The sequence below is a fragment of the Dreissena polymorpha genome, chromosome 1, assembly GCF_020536995.1.
Source record: "Dreissena polymorpha isolate Duluth1 chromosome 1, UMN_Dpol_1.0, whole genome shotgun sequence".
Classification (NCBI taxonomy): domain Eukaryota; kingdom Metazoa; phylum Mollusca; class Bivalvia; order Myida; family Dreissenidae; genus Dreissena; species Dreissena polymorpha.
In genome coordinates, this window is record NC_068355.1 from 6954536 (window position 1) to 6971177 (window position 16642).

At 34.3% G+C, this 16642-nt stretch overlaps 2 protein-coding genes across 2 annotated transcripts in view; both read right to left on the reverse strand.

Moving 5' to 3' along the window:
• The window catches only part of LOC127864923 (uncharacterized), a 97925-nt gene that overhangs the window by 30600 nt on the left and 50683 nt on the right, over positions 1-16642 (reverse strand). Inside the window, exons 10-12 of the mRNA XM_052404814.1 lie at positions 15800-15936; positions 10113-10254; positions 301-403 (exon numbers count right to left, since the gene is read on the reverse strand). Coding sequence (XP_052260774.1) covers positions 301-403; positions 10113-10254; positions 15800-15936 — 382 coding nt within the window. The remainder of the gene's footprint in view (positions 1-300; positions 404-10112; positions 10255-15799; positions 15937-16642) is intronic.
• Positions 865-7670, reverse strand: LOC127869785 (uncharacterized). Its single transcript, XM_052412450.1, has 6 exons — positions 6694-7670; positions 6139-6305; positions 4840-5652; positions 3743-3935; positions 2855-2983; positions 865-2606 (listed from the first exon to the last, which is right to left on the reverse strand). The coding sequence occupies exons 3-6, from the start codon at positions 5002-5004 to the stop codon at positions 2518-2520; spliced, it is 576 nt and encodes a 191-aa protein (XP_052268410.1). The 5' UTR covers positions 5005-5652; positions 6139-6305; positions 6694-7670; the 3' UTR covers positions 865-2517.

Here is a 16642-nt window from a genome sequence, read left to right on the forward strand (position 1 = left end):
AAGTGTGCTTTTAACCTTCAAAGCCGGGGAAACAAACAAGTTTTATGTATTTAATGCACATCAGAAATCTCAAGTACTCTTTGAATATGCCATATGAATTTTTATTTATTTTTAATACAACTAATCATGCAGTCATATACATAAGCTTTGCACAAGAAAATACAATAAAAGGCAAAGACTCTGTAACTACATGTACACTTGAACCTATTCTCAAAGTCTCACAACATTTTATGAATCTTAATCTCATCACTTAACTCTAATTAAGCTGTTTTGGACAGATTCAAGTTTCTTTTTCATAACCTGGTTTGGCAGGTGACTCCATAGGAATATCTGCATTCATCAATGGCTCCTTCAGACGGTGACGTAGTTGCTTTGTCATGGAACTGGATTCTTGGGATGTCTCCTTTATAAAGGAAGACATTTAACTTAAGTTGAACTTGTTCATACACAGAAGAAAACAGAGCTTAACTTGACAGTAATCATCAAGTCAATAGATATGTCCAGTAGTAAATTATTTCTGTCACAATGGCTTCCAACATTCATGTTTTCTGTTAAATGTACCAAACATAACTTTTCAACTTTTTGCTCATCAATTTTGCACTTAAGGTAGTACAACTGTAATGGGCAATACTTCAAAACCCCTTTAAAGTATTAATTTCATAAACTTCATACCATATAAGGCATTATTACAAATTTTTAGGGTTGCTTTCCATGCAATTTTTTTTTGATGATTTTTTCTGTATGATGACCCGTAATTGGATTTTTTTTCAATTTTAAATTACCCCTGGGGATAAATTAATTCAATAAACTCAAATGTTTTTGAATAATTTTTAATAATTTTGGTATATTTAGTACAGGATATGATGGTAAAATATAATATAATATAATACAAGACAATTGAGAGATAACAATATTTTATTATGTAAGGTCCTTCAAAACAACAAAATTGACCCATGTATGCAAAAATGACTCATACACAATTATTTATTTTTGTATATGTTATTTATAAGTTTCTTTAGAATTTGAGTATTTATATTTTATCCAGGACATGCGTTTAGCTTAAATCAAATGTAAAAAAGCAACTTGCCCTTGCATATTTTGAAAAATCTACTAAAATGTAATAGGACTATTAGCAATATTTTGAAAGAAATTCAAAACAAAATAATGGGAAATGGTCAAAAAATGCAAAATAAACAAAAAATGCAAAATAAACAAAGTGCATAACATTTACCAATTCAGTTAACACATTCAATGTTCTTACTCACTTAACAAATATATTTAATACATTATGCAGTTATGCTAAATCTACCAATGTAGGGATGGTGTTGGAGAGGTGGAGGCGGGGCGGAGGCATTAGTAGGTCTAAAAAGTGAAAAAATTACAAAGTTCTATACTAAGTATTTTTCTCGGTTAACTGAGATCTTTAAAATCGTTAGATTGCATTTCTAATGACCACTACCTCACAAGCATGTGTTCATTTAGTAAAAAGGTACAAATTGTTCATCTGATCTGAATGGTCAGATCACTGTTACGAATAATAAAAACAAAAAATTACACAAAATGGATCCTACAATAACTCAAAAAGTACTAAGGGTGCTTTGATAAAATGTTGTGCACATATAAAGGGCATTATGGAGATTATGCAGTACCCTATTTATTACCTTAGTTGAAAGGTAAGGTCACTGTTACTTAAAAATAAAGAAAGAAATGCACACAACCGGACTCCTGAAATAACTGAAAAAAGTACTGAAGGTACTGAAATAAAACGTGCTTTTGAAATTTTCTTTCAAATCATACATTAAAATACTTGCATATTTTTGGAACAACTTCATCTTATACTTTTTTAGAATTAGTGACCCTAGGCAAGCCTTCACCATTTTTTATATAAAAACATCACGTATTGCATCCTCTCCACCCTGATTATAAAGCATTTCCAGATGCACAAGTTTTAGCCCTGCACAAGTTTTAGCCCTGACCCAGCAATATTTTCAGCCATAGGCCTTTTCATTACACCACATGAAATGAGTGGGCTCAATGTTGGTAAGTTCTGGGCTTTAGCACTGTTAAAAGCCATGTTATTTGACACTGCCAATGGGAAAAAGCTGTGGGTCATCAGATCTTTAGAAGGCAAATTCACAAATTGGAGCAACTTTCCAAGTGCTACCACATCTGCCATAGCATCGTGTGCATTGTATGTTTCACCAAGCAATTGGGAAACTAAATCAACTTGTTTCAAGGACTGCTTTGGAAATAGTTGCCTGAATATTGATAAAGAATCAATCAAAGCACAGTCATTAAAAGTATCAATTGCACCAACATTTACCAATATAGAAACTAAAATTGGAAAATCATAACGACGACCGTTATGAGCAACTAAGACCACATTTTGAAACTTTTCAAGCCAATAAATTATTCTTTCCACAGCCACTCGTATTGACACTGGCTGCACAACTTGTCCATTGACTGTCATCGTCCCATCAGTCATTGAAATGCCTGTGACTTGTGAAGCCTCTAGACTTATTGGAACTTTTGGTGTGACGTATGTCTACCAGACTGGAGTTCCACTGCTGCAATCTGAGTCACCTGCGGGAGTACCCTTCCTTCAACTGGAAACAAAATTTACATTGCAATCTAGTAAAATATCGATATGCCATATCACATTTAGAATGCACCTTAACATAATATAATATCTGTTGGAATTTTATTAGGTTAATAATCATACTGCTGATCTACCGGCAATAGAAATGGTTTATAGAAAAACACAATCATAGAAGCATCTGTTTGATATCTGTAGCTGACCAGTTATTAGTTCTACATAATTATTAAAATTACAATTGTTAGAATCATAACATACTGAGTCCTGTAGTTTCTAGGTCAAATGTAATAATTGTCGGTTTCCCTGGCAAGATTACTGGTTTGAAGATGCCCTTTGGTATTGTATCTGGTATTTGCTCTGTGTCAGGGCTGTCTTGGTGCACTATACCTGTGTAATAAACAGCTGAGTGATAAATAAGGATTAAAAAAATATTTTTGGAACACACATTTCAATTTAATCAACAATACAGTAAACCGTAAACCAGTTCCAATCACCAGGTTCATTGAAATGAAGATGGATGAATTTTAAAACCAGTACAAACAATATATGTGTTTGTCAGAAACACTATGTCCCCTTCTGCGCCACTTTGAAGCTATATTTTTGACCTTTGACCTTGAAGGATGACCATGACCTTTCACCACTCAAAATGTGCAGCTCCATGAGATACACATGCATGCCAAATATGAAGTTGCTATCTTCAATATTGCAAAAGTTACAGCAAAATGTTAAAGTTGGGGCAAACAAACACACCAACAGACAAGGCAAAAACAATATGTCCCCCACTATAGTGGGTGGGGGACATAACAAGTTATAAAATAATGACAATGCCATTCAATGGTTACATAAAAGCACAACTTTACTACACAATGTGGATGCCCAGAAGTAATCAGATCATTATATATATAAACATACATGAACTCCTCAACAATACAAGTATCCTTTAGGTCAAGGTAGTGTAATGGATATGGTGTCTGCCCAGCGATTGGGAGGTCATGGGTTGGATACCCAATCAGGGAGTGTTCTGATGATTCCCTTCAGAGACACCAAGTACTGGTTCTTCCCAATAAAAGGACTCAAGTATCTTAATAAGCCTAAGGCTTTCGATGCAATTGAGCTAAAATAAATAGGTTTTTAACTCATCCTTACCAGACTTGTACATATCCCCCTCAAGTGCTTCGTTTGCACCCTGATTTGTAGAGCGCTCTTGTTTCAGCACCAGTCGTCTACGTTTGGATGAAGGTAAGCTAGCCATCTGTAGCTTGTCAAGGCGCGGCTTCATACATTTTGTGGCATACGTGTCTGTGAGAGCCCCAGGGGACAAACCCATCTTTGAATAACTCTGTTTGGAACAATGAAATTTAATTTACATACTGCACAGATAACACCTCTAAGACAAAAGTACTGATGTGTTTTTTTTTAAAACTTTTTATAGAACACATTGACAATAATAATATTAAATAATGTTATTTAGCTATTACACTTGAAAAATTTATTTAATTCTTGACACAATTTAATTGTATTGCAACAAGTTTTCAAACATAAACATACTATTATTCAATACAAACTATTCTACACATTCTTTTCTTTTATGCCATGACTTACAAACAGTTCATCTCCTTACCAGGAATCAACAGGCTGCAACATGAAAAAAGAACATCAATTTGAACAAGAAACATAACAGTTATAAGTTATAACAAACAAAAAACAAAATGTGAAACTTAACTCGTATCCTGCGATATTATCATAATCCTTAACCTTAATTTCTTTTTTAATGCAGTATAAACAATTTGTGCAGGACAAGGGTTAAGCAATAAAAAGAAGGGGAATAAAATGACAGCATTTCATTGAGATTGGACTTCAAAACAATACATGTATTCCTTTGAGTGTCACAATCAACAATCAAATTAAATAATTATTTTATTATGAGAGAATTTAAGAGAGTAAACTAAATGGCTTCAATATAATAAAAAGTCCAATTGCAGTGATTGGAAATAACAACCACAAATATTAACGAACATATCAACAAAGCAAATAACTACTGTAGGTCATACTCATAGTTTCATGTCTGTATCAAATTTTTTTTTTCCAAACAATATTGCATGGACACCAGTTAGGAACTATCATTCTGTTGAAAACGAAAACCTATTATAATTATGTTTTTAAAAGTAAGCGATCTACAGTAATCTTTACAAATTTTTCAACAAAGTAAAAAACAAAAAAACATTATTGCAAGTATAAAGTACCTCAGAAATGTACTGTCTTCCATCATTGATGAATGCTGCAGTTGCCTGAGCATGATAATCCAAACTTGCAGAGTTGCCGTAGTGATGACTTTTTGGTGCTCTCAGTGAAACTTCCTTGTTTGCATGTTCACACTGTTGGCTTGAGCCAAGATCAACGTACTGCATTGCATTGTTTATCAAAGGACTGAACACCTTTTCAAGCCTCTGTCTTAGTACCTCATCTTTGAGTGGGCACTTATATGGCAAACTGCGGTGGACAAACTTTTCACCAGGTTTTCTTTTGTACCCACAGAATCTTGAATCACAGGACTATGGTCACCAAACTGATGAGGCACAATGGCTTCTAGATTAGCTTTCATGTCCTTTTCATTGCCCTGGTTCTTGGCAAAAACATTCTTTAAACACTTTTCTAAATGCATAATAGTGTTCTTACTGAGTTTGATGTTTTTTTCTTTGGACATAATATACAAGCTTATTGTAAGGTTTTAACCACATGATTTTTGTCAAATCTCTTCTTCATGTCTACATTCAGTTCTGTTTTCAATCTAGAAATGAGAGTATTGTCACCATCACCCTCCAAATACTCTACTGGTGTCCCCTCCTGCATCAGTTTCTTTACTCCCTGAACTCCACTAGTAGCCTCCATGGCTCTTGCACTTCCAACGTGGTTACGAACACACCTGTGTGGGCGGACTTTGAGTCCAAGCCTTTTGCGCCGCCATCAATTACAAACACCACAGGTTTGATGCCCTACAATGGTCTTAACAACTTTCTTCCTTTTTGTCTTATCGGTAGTCATGAAGAATGTGTGTGCTAAAATTGAATTTGAAATTTATGCTAAAAATTTTGAACAAATGTTATGAAATCCTGAAAATAACGACATACTTATCAGTGAAAGCGATTTAAGTTCATATCTGCATTGGATCATTACAAATGCTTATAACCATTTAGTGAATTAGAATCCGGCATTTAAAATCAGTTCTCTTTACATCAATTGCATACCAGTTGTCTTTTCAACTGAATATTATTTTGTTTTAACTGTCATCATCGAATGGCATATTCATTTGTTTATAAAGTTGTGTAATTATGGTAAATATGCCATACAGCTGTTTTCAGTAATCATTATTTGAAGGCTTGGAAATTACACCATAAATGTTGAGGAATTTAAGTACACATGAATAGTTGGAAAGATGGAGCTTACTATATGCTACCCTAACACAACATAAAATGAAAATTACTACATGTTATAATTACTAAGAAATATACACTAGTTCAATTTACATGTGAGTGAATCGAAACCTTTTTTCTGCCAAGCTGTGTCCACGGCCACAGACATACCATGCCATGTGTGGCAAGGATACTTGGACAGCAGTTTCACTCTGGATCTCTTAGTGGACACAGATGACCCCTCAAACTGCGATGTACGACACATGGACGGTGGAGGAGGCCTTAGATCAGTTGGAGTGCTTAATGTAGAATATAAGCACGGATAAAGAATGAAAACATGTTTTCGTTTTTGCTATATATCAGCCAATAACCAAACATTTGGAGTTTGGAGGCCTATAAATATAGCAATGTGTGCTGAAGTTTTAGTGATTTATATCCACCTGAATTTAACTCAACTGAACTGCCCCTATCATTTTGGACTAAATTAGGAGTGAACTTTTTGGTAAAAATTGTTTATTGGGCAGTTAAACAATTATAATTTTGAAGTAGATAACTATATTACACACAGTTTTATAATTAATGTTCATATTTGTAATAAAGTACAAATATGGGCTTTATCAGGTCTAATGTTTAAAAACATATAAATGATATATAAAATAATTATCAAATTAAAAAAAATAATATTACCTGCTACTACAACCAACTAGCAGTAATTGAACACTCATTGGCTCCAACAAAATCGTTCTTGGCATCTTTTTCAGCATCACTGTCATCATCAGTCCATTCAAATTCATGGTATCAACGGGATCTTGCAGCAGCAACCGGTTTAAAACAAGTGCAAGACAAAGTTATAAAATACAATTCCCATTTATTTATTTTTTATTTATGGACAATACACTTATTTATTCAAGCTTTTTGAAGTACCCATAACCCATTTATGCCTAGTGGACTCTCCCATCCTTCTAAATTGGATCAATTTATTTCCAAAATTAGGGATGTTTAGTATACTTATTTCTATGTTTAGAATATTTCTTACAGAAATTCCTTTAAGCAAACAACGCAGACCCAGATGAGACGCCACATCATGCAGCGTCTCATCTGGGTCTACCCTGTGTGCAATGTCCTTTTTTCAGGACGCTAGGCATAAATGGGTTAATATGAGTGCAGCTTTTTCATTAACTACAAAGGTTATTTTATTTGACTAGAACTCAAGACATCAGATCAAGCCAACATCACTTTCCTAACTGGTCCACTCCGCCAGCTAGTCAAGCCGACATAAAATACATGCAATCAAGCAACAAAATATGTTGCAACCATGTAAAACTATATATGCAATATTTTACTTTAATGATGGAGAACCATCTGGTAGAGGACAGACCCCTAGATCCTCCATGAGCCCTGAACCATCTGGTAGAGGACAAACCCCTATATCGTCAATGAGCCATGAACCATCTGGTAGAGGACAGACCCCTATATCGTCAATGAGCCATGAACCATCTGGTAGAGGACAGACCCCTATATCGTCAATGAGCCATGAACCATCTGGTAGAGGACAGACCCCTATATCGTCAATGAGCCATGAACCATCTGGTAGAGGACAGACCCCTATATCGTCAATGAGCCCTGTCATTTTGCTCTCGACATCACGAGACTCCTTTTCAGCAATTGATCTGTAATTATAATTTCAATCCACAATCATAAAAGGGCATTTTTAGGAATTATTTTGCGTTTAAAGTTATAATAAGGCTAACAATGCATTTTCTATTGATTCAAAACAATCATATGTAACATATTATACTTAGCAAATGACTGGAGCACCTTTTTAGGTGTGTAACCGTGTATTGTATTGAATTTCTGAGAGTAAATAAAATATGGTTTCACCACTTTCTTCTATGATCAATCAGATGTTTTTAAGAAGATCATTGTTGTTTTGACTTATTATTTTGCCTATTATTCTAGGATTAGGAAAATTGTCAGCAAATAAGGCGATAATACTCATGTTTTGAAATGGGTATGGGTCAGATATTCTGATCTGCAGGATCTGAATAAAAAGGCCTGCCAAACGTTGCCTAACTTACACTTGTGAGATTGGCAGTCAACATAAATAATTGGTTTTACAACATGTTTTCATATAGTTTGATGTTTTCCATGTAAGAAATAAATTGTTACCGCTGATAATCCAAATAAAAGATTCTTACGTCATTTCATAAAAAAAAGGCCTCGCTAGCTGCAATCCAAGTTGATTCAGTTGCAACTTGCTCAATCGCCTCATCAGCTCGCTGTTCCATTCTTTTTAAGTTTGTTTCCGATATGGTTTTCAGGTTTAATGTGGACAGCATATTGTTAACACGGGATGGTCCACCCAGGCTGTCCACCATTGCTAAATGCAGAAACAAATATAACTATAGCAAAGATAAAAGTATGTACAAGATCTAAAAAAAAACCATCTATCTACAGCGATTTTCTTTGTCCAATTGGGAAAAGTACCTATACCGGTCCAATTGGGAAAAATCTAGTCGTGAAAAGCTCAAAATTGGGAAAAATCGAGTCGTGAAAACCTCAAATTGGGAAATTGGTGTATTTGATTTTTTGCTCCCAAATACTTTAAAATTGATAACCAAGTGTTTTCAAGCTATCAATATTATATAAACCTAGTTTCAAGCTATAGAGCTGCAAAGGGAAACTAACTAAATGTTAATTTAAAAAAAATATTATTTTTTTTTTACCTTTAATTGGGAATTTAAGGACAGCAATTGGGAAATTTGTATTTTTTTCGTAATTGGGAAAGTGCCGTTTACCGGTACTTTATAAAGAAGGAGGAAAATCGCTGATCTATCTATACTGCCCAACTCCCCTTGCGGGTATTATTGACAGGTTAATGGTTAATGTCATGTTTACAGTAAAAAGAGCATAAACTACAACAACATAATCATACTAATGCCCAAAATTTACATCTTTAAACTAAATGTCTATATCAATGATTATGTATATTTTATATAAAACTTCTGATTATATATATGTGACCTTACCTTAAGTTTTGTGTTGACAACAAAGCATTGCATTCCAGATCCATTGTTCCCTTTGACTCTGTGGGTCTTAACATAGGCAGCAGTGTTTACAAACTGACAGTCAATGTTAGCACACTCAACGTAAAGATAACCTCCAAGGCCTTTCTGTAATTCGCCTTTGATCGCAAGCACTGTCAATGGAACAGGTTCAAGTCCACATGCACAACAATACGTTAAACTTTTCAGCAACACATCCCATTTTACTAGTCGCCGACCTATTTTCCATGATTCCGTCAATGAAAACAATGGTGTGCTGTCACTATTTTGTTTAGGTCCAGAATAAAAATGATCATTAAGTATTTTATTCTTTTTAACCACTTGTTTTTTACTCGTAAATCGTCCTTTTTGGTTACGATTCATGATTGTGCTTTCGTATGTTGTCGCGAAAATATATTACTTTCAGTTAATTTTTTACACAATTTTTACAGAAAAAATCTATTTTAACGTCGAAATATATTGAAATATGCATATCAGCGATACAATCTATTATAGAATTATAAAAAACATGTTTTTATTTAAGAAAAATACATTGTAAATAATAAACCAAACAAAACGGACATCTCACGACTTCAGTTACGATATTAACCGACACTAGTCGATGTCAACTGATCTTACAAAAAACTCGGGAAATGATTACAGTTGCACTACCTTAAATGAACTTGAAATCATTAGTTTTTTAGTCCATCAAAATCACAAGCGGTAACTTACACTAAAGGAATTCACGATGAAACTCTTGTACATGGAAGTAAACAAGAGTGTTTTTACAAGTCCAAAACATCAAATGTGCTGAATCATCTTGATGGTATGTAAAAGTGATTACTCTATCCCCTTTTTCAAAGCTTTATATATAAAACAATTATTATATTGGGATTATGGGCGTTAAGGAACAGTACATTGCTCCAAACGGTTATAAGTTAGGACATTTGAATCTAAGGTTTACAAATTGAATATTGGAATATACTTGAATAATTGCAAGCAAATATTTGAATACAATTTTCAGTATTCGTTCCCATCCCTTATTAATTGAACCAATCCAACCTTAAGCTCAGTGGCTCCATCATTGTCAAGACCTGTCTTGATTTCATTGCTCTGTGAAGCCATCAACTCCAACTCTTGCTGGTCAGGCTGGGTATTCCTCAGTTCAAACTGCTCCTTGTTAGTCTTCATACGCACCTTAAAGCTGGAATCAGCAGCAAAGGATAACAAATACAGGTGATATACATGTAGAAACCCAGGGTTTCATGTTCTTCTTTTAAGTAACTAACTGTAGCGCTTCTTGCTGAGTGAATGAATACATTAAGTCGAATTCAACAGTTTATTGTTCAAAAATAAAAGAACTTATAGCCATGATGGCCTTGAAGAGCTCATTTGAGTCCAAAGACACCAATTGTTGAAGTAATGAGCAGATGATCTTGTCTTTTACCACACTTGACCCAGGTACAAACACACCCTTCACATTTTCAAGATAAACATTCTGACAAACTTATAAATGTTGCTTAAATCAAGTGTGTTTTTAAGAATGGACTTGGAGACATTGTTTTAAGACTCATCTGACCCAGTTTCAATCTTAGCTTAGATGTTGTCAAGATTAACATTCTGATCAATTCGCAACAAGCTTGAGTCAAAATACTAAGCCCCTAGAGTTGTAAAATTATTTTTTTTAATTCGCTTACTAGACTAAACAAGAGCTTGTCACAGCAGTGCCAAATCCCCGCCGAAATGTGTTTGCTTGTATGACAACATTTGTTACAGAGAGTAGAATAATATTTGTAAAACATGGCACCTGTGTCATCTATTTATATTTCAAGGATCAATTAATTATATAGTGTTTGAATTATGCTGTAGAGAATTAAATATATGGACATGAAAGAAAGGGAGGTAATTAAACAAGAGGGGCTGAAAGGCCCAAAGTCGCTCACCTGAGATAACAAGATATTATTGGGACAAATCTTCTGACCAAGTTTCACGAAGATCGGAAAATAAATGTGGCCTCTAGAGTGTTAACAAGATTTTACAATAGTCATATAAGGAAAAATGCCCCGCCCCCTGGCAGCCATGTTTTTCAAGCAAACATAATTATTTTCGAACTCATTCAAGATATCATTGAGACCAATCTTCTGACCAAATTTGATGAAGATTGGACAATAAATGTGGCCTCTAGAGTGTTAACAAGGTTTTACTATAGCCATATATATAGCCATATAAGGAAAAATGCCCCGCCCTTGGTGGCCATGTTTTTGAAGCAACCAAAACCATTTTCAAACTCATCCAAGATATCATTGGGACAAATCTTCTGACCAAGTTTCATGATGATTGGAAAATAAATGTGACCTCTAGAGTGTTAACAAGGTTTTACTATAGCCATATAAGGAAAATAGCCCCGCCCCCATGGTGGCCATGTTTTTCAACCAACCGGCATCATTTTTTAACTCGTCCAAGAAATTATTGGGATGAATCTTCTGACCGAGTTTCATGAAGATCGGACTATAAATGTGGCCTCTAGAGTGTTAACAAGATTTTACTATAGCCTTATTATTTAAAAGCCATATAAGGAAAAATGCCCCGCCCCTTGGCGGCCATGTTTTTCAAGCAAACGTAATCATTTTCGAACTCATCCAAGACATCATTAATTCAAATCTTCTGACAATATTTCATCAAGATTGGAAATAAATGTGGCCTCTAGAGTGTTAACAAGGCTTTACTATATATAGCCATATAAGGAAAAATGCCCCGCCCCTGGCGGCCATGTTTTTAAACCAACCAGCATCAATTTCAAACTCGTCCAAGATATTATTAGGATGAACCTTCTGACCAAGTTTCATGAAGATTGGACAATAAATGTGGCCTCTAGAGTGTTAACAAGATTTTACTATAGCCATGTATAGCCATATAAGGAAAAATGCCCCGCCCCTTGGCAGCCATGTTTTTCAAGCAAAGGTTACCATTTTTGAACTCATCCAAGATATTAGTGGGACAAATCTTCTGAGCAAGTTTCATGAAGATTGGAAAATAAGTGTGGCCTCTACAGTGTTAACAAGGTTTTACTATAGCCATATAAGGAAAAATGCCCCCGCCCCCTCAGGGTTCATACAGATTTTCTCCAATGAAATTCAAGCACTTTTTAAGCACTTTTCGAGGGAAAAAAATCCAAATTCAAGCACTTTTTTAGTCCGACCTACTGAAAACTGTATATTATTCTGTGGCCAATACTGACAATATTTTCGCTAAATTGGTCTCTTCTTGCCTAACATTCTATGTGAATTTCAACAGTCTGCACTACCCTGCTACAGTAACAACTGTTTAATCAAAAGTAAGATATTTCATCATGATATAGTAATTGACCAAGGCATTACACATACCAAAAATACCTGTTATTTGTATTGAATATCATTATGTATTCTAAATGTTCATAACAGATATTCCAGTGGTATAATATAGCTGCTACAAAATGTTAAAGACAATTATGCATCTGATACAAATTAATTCTGAAGTAAAAATAGAAAACTACAAATGTACAGAATCTTGCAACGGCAATATAAAATGCCATGTATTAATTGAGGCTTGTAAAAATTATACTTATTAAGTAATTTTCTACAGCAGGTACACATGTACATGTAAAATCTGTTATAGATGCAATAGTGTACTGTATATGTTCAGACTGAGAGTCTGCACTCATTTAAACAGATTGCAGTTTCTTCACAGTATCATCTAATTTATTTGGCAATGAGTCAAGTGCAACTTTTTTGTCTTTAGTCTTTTGCAGTACAGTCAACTCGCCAATAGGGGGTCACTCTCGTGTATTTCATGAAAAAGTATAATCAAATCAAAAACAATTGTTGCATAGTGTGTCCCTTGGATAAATGTACAATTTTACAAATTTTTGAAAAGATGCTCCAACTGTTGATTTGACAGGGGAGATAATGCTGTAAACTGTGATCCTTTATTGGCGATAGTGAGTGATTTTGTGTACATCATTTCATTATAGGTAATGTTTATTTATTTTAAATGAAACCTTTTTAAAACTGAAATATGGTTAAATGACAGCGTTATAAACTGTTTATTTTTTAGTTTTTGTGATCATATGATATTTTTTCATTGTCGTACTTTCATTGGTCATTTTTGCAAAAATTCAGAAGTGTACTGCTGCAAAATAATAATACAGAAAAATGATATAATAGCATTTATTTTTACATCTTGTCATATATACACAAAAGCAAAAAGACCACAATTTTAACGGAAATATTTAACGTTTTTTGGCATGTGATTCTCTATTGGCAAGTTGATAGTACGTCTGAATGAATTAGGTTATCCTACCGCAACCCAAATTCGACGACACCTAAATTTGACGACGTTCTATTTGTATTGATTAAATGGATGATTATTGTCTTGGAACCATTTCAAAGTAATACAGCAGAGTTTAAAATTATTATTTTGTACTATTAAACATTTCATTATTTCTTTCATTATTTGCTAAATATTGCTACATGTAACCGTTACATCGTCGATTTGGGTCACACTGGGATAACGGAATGAATTTGCTTCACAGACAAACTGCATTTTAGGTGGCTTTTCAACGCCGATTCCCCCATACTGTCGATCTATATACCTGTTCTGCGTTCTTTACAATATGCTTTGACTTAAGAATCGGCATTGTCAACAACCCAAGGGTACTTCAAAAGCCACCCTTTCTGAAAAATGCACTTATTCGCTGACATATTTCAACTTGTCAGCACCGTAATGGCATAATGCTTACAAAAAAAACGAAGTAGACCAATTGGCGGAAGATTAGTAGTAGTTGCCTCCCTTACGTTCTAAAACCCGTACCAACCCGTACCGATCAAGTACCTGCCCGTATGAATAGATCGAAACCGTCATAAATCGTGAAAAAAACTACGACTTCAGACTCACGGAAATCAAATATTTTTATCCTTTTTTTCAAGCACTTTTCCAGCCAAATTCAAGCACTTTATAAGCACTTTTCAAGGCTATGGTTGAAAATAAGCACTTTTAAGCACTCCATATCGTTTTTAAGCACTTTTCAAGATAAACCTTGATTTTAAAGCACTTTTCAAGGTCTGTGCGAACCCTGCCCCTGGCGGCCATGTTTTTCAACCAACCAGCATCATTTTCGTACTCATCCAAGATATTATTGGGATGAATCTTCTGACCAAGTTTTATGAAGATCAGACAATAAATGTGGCCTCTAGAGTGTTAACAAGATTTTACTATAGCCATATATAGCCATATAAGGAAAAATGCCCCGCCCCTTGGCAGCCATGTTTTTCAAGCAAACGTAACCATTTACAAACTCATCCAAGATATCATTGAAACCAATCTTCTGACCAAATTTCATGAAGATTGGACAATAAATGTGGCCTCTATAGAGTTAACAAGGCAAATGTTGACGCCAGACAACGGACAACGGACAAAAAGCAATCACAAAAGCTCACCATGAGCACATTGTGCTCAGGTGAGCTAAAAAGAAGACTATAAACAGTTACTGTTCTTGATCACTGTATTTTTCCTTAAACTCATCTATTCATTTTACGGTGAATATTTCAGTATTCACATTAAAATATTATTGTAAAATTAGATAAAGGGAGATATTAAAATTGAAAAGCTAAAATATTTACTATGAAATTAAATTAAAGATCATTTAAAATTATAAATAAATAAAATAAAACAAGAGGGCCATGATGGTCCTGAATCGCTCACCTTACTCACCTTGCCAAACAAACATAAACTCTATACATATACAATCCCAAGCCAGATGTCATTAATTAATACATTCCGACAAAATTTCATTAAGACGTGATGAAAACTGTGACCTCTTTCATCTACACAAGATTTTACTAGCATTGGCCCGGTGACCTAATTTTTGACCTCAGATGACCCATAAACGATCAGGGCTCCCCTGGCCCAAAAATTTCTATAGCCAACATTTTAGCCAAATGTAATTTTTTGTAGCCAAATTTTAGAAACTGTAGCCAAAGTTTTAGCAAAGCATTAGGAACCACCTGTTGTAAGTCTAGGCTAAGGGGTGTAAAAGAAGAAACTACAAAACGAAGCTTTAATATGTTTATTACTATAATCATCATGAGTGCATAACAAAAATAAACAGTTTACAACAAACCATTAATAGAAGTACATACATCATAACTCAAGCACATGTTCATAAAATAGCATATGATAAATTTACATTACATGAGCACATGATATCCTGAACATACGTTTTAGCAGAAGGCCATAATCCACATCATGTGTGCATAACGAAAAAACAACAACAGTACAACAAAACATTTATAGATATACACACATCATAACTCAAGCACATGTTCATAAAATAAGCACATTATAAATTTACATTACATGAGCACATGATATCCTGAACATACATTTTAGCAGAAGGCCATAATCCGCCTCAACTTCAATCCAGCCCAAATCTTGAAAGCACGTTTGAAATAAAACTTTTCCATTGGTGGGCTGTCTATGGACAAAATCAACAAGTTCTCCAAGTTTTCAATTTTAATAGAATTTCTGAGAGATGTTGAATGTCAATTCCCTTTCTACCAAGCAAATGAACTACATTCTCATATATTATGCTCTATGCATTTGCTCTTTGAAGTTCAGCCATTCCAAACTCATCAGTTTCCAAAAGTCTAACATAGGTCACTAAATTTTGCTTCACTGAAATGTCTGTACTCTCATCGATCATGATACTGTACTTGCATGATGTCTGTATCTTCTGGAGAAGATCACTCCTCAGAACATCTGCCATACAGTTTTGAAATTCCGACACACTGGAGCTGTGTTCATATGACGTGTGGCTGTCAACTCGAAGGTCATTGAGCTGGGTTGCACCCTGAAAATATATTAATACAAATTTGCATCCTGAAAATATAATTTATGATTTCAAGTATATTTTGCTCAATATTTGTGGCAAACTTTAACAAAATCAAATTTTATCAATCAATTTAAAACAAATCAAATTTGTTTTAAAGATGTTTTATTTTATTTTTTACCCGCAAGACACACAATCTGTTCAGGTCTGGAACCCACGCTGATGCGAGAGTAATTTTGTTGTGCAGCAAAGTACACATTAGTCATAGCCGACACTACAGCCGCTTCACTTTTGGATATTGCTGCAGCCTGCGCATTTGTCATTGATGTTTTCAGACTTCAAGCTTGTGAGGCCTCTTTGTGATCTGAAATAAACAAAATTAAATATATTAAATTTCAAAACAAAAAGCTCATTTTGAAAAGTGTCAATATATATTTATTATGAACATAACAAAATATTATTGTTATTTTTAATATATTATTAATAATATAAAAATTGTTCATGTATATTCATTTTAATATTGATTGTCATTCTTTTTTATTACCTTTTGATTTTTCGTGTTTTCAAATGTTGTCTTTTTTCAACATACTACACCCAAAGTGAATGAATTTGATTTTTGGAACTGTATGCATATTTTGCAATACAGTAGATTCTCTGTAAACCGGACGGTCTGGGGACCAGCCTGATCGTGCGGTTTTCAGAGAGTTCCGGTTTACCAAGAGTATGC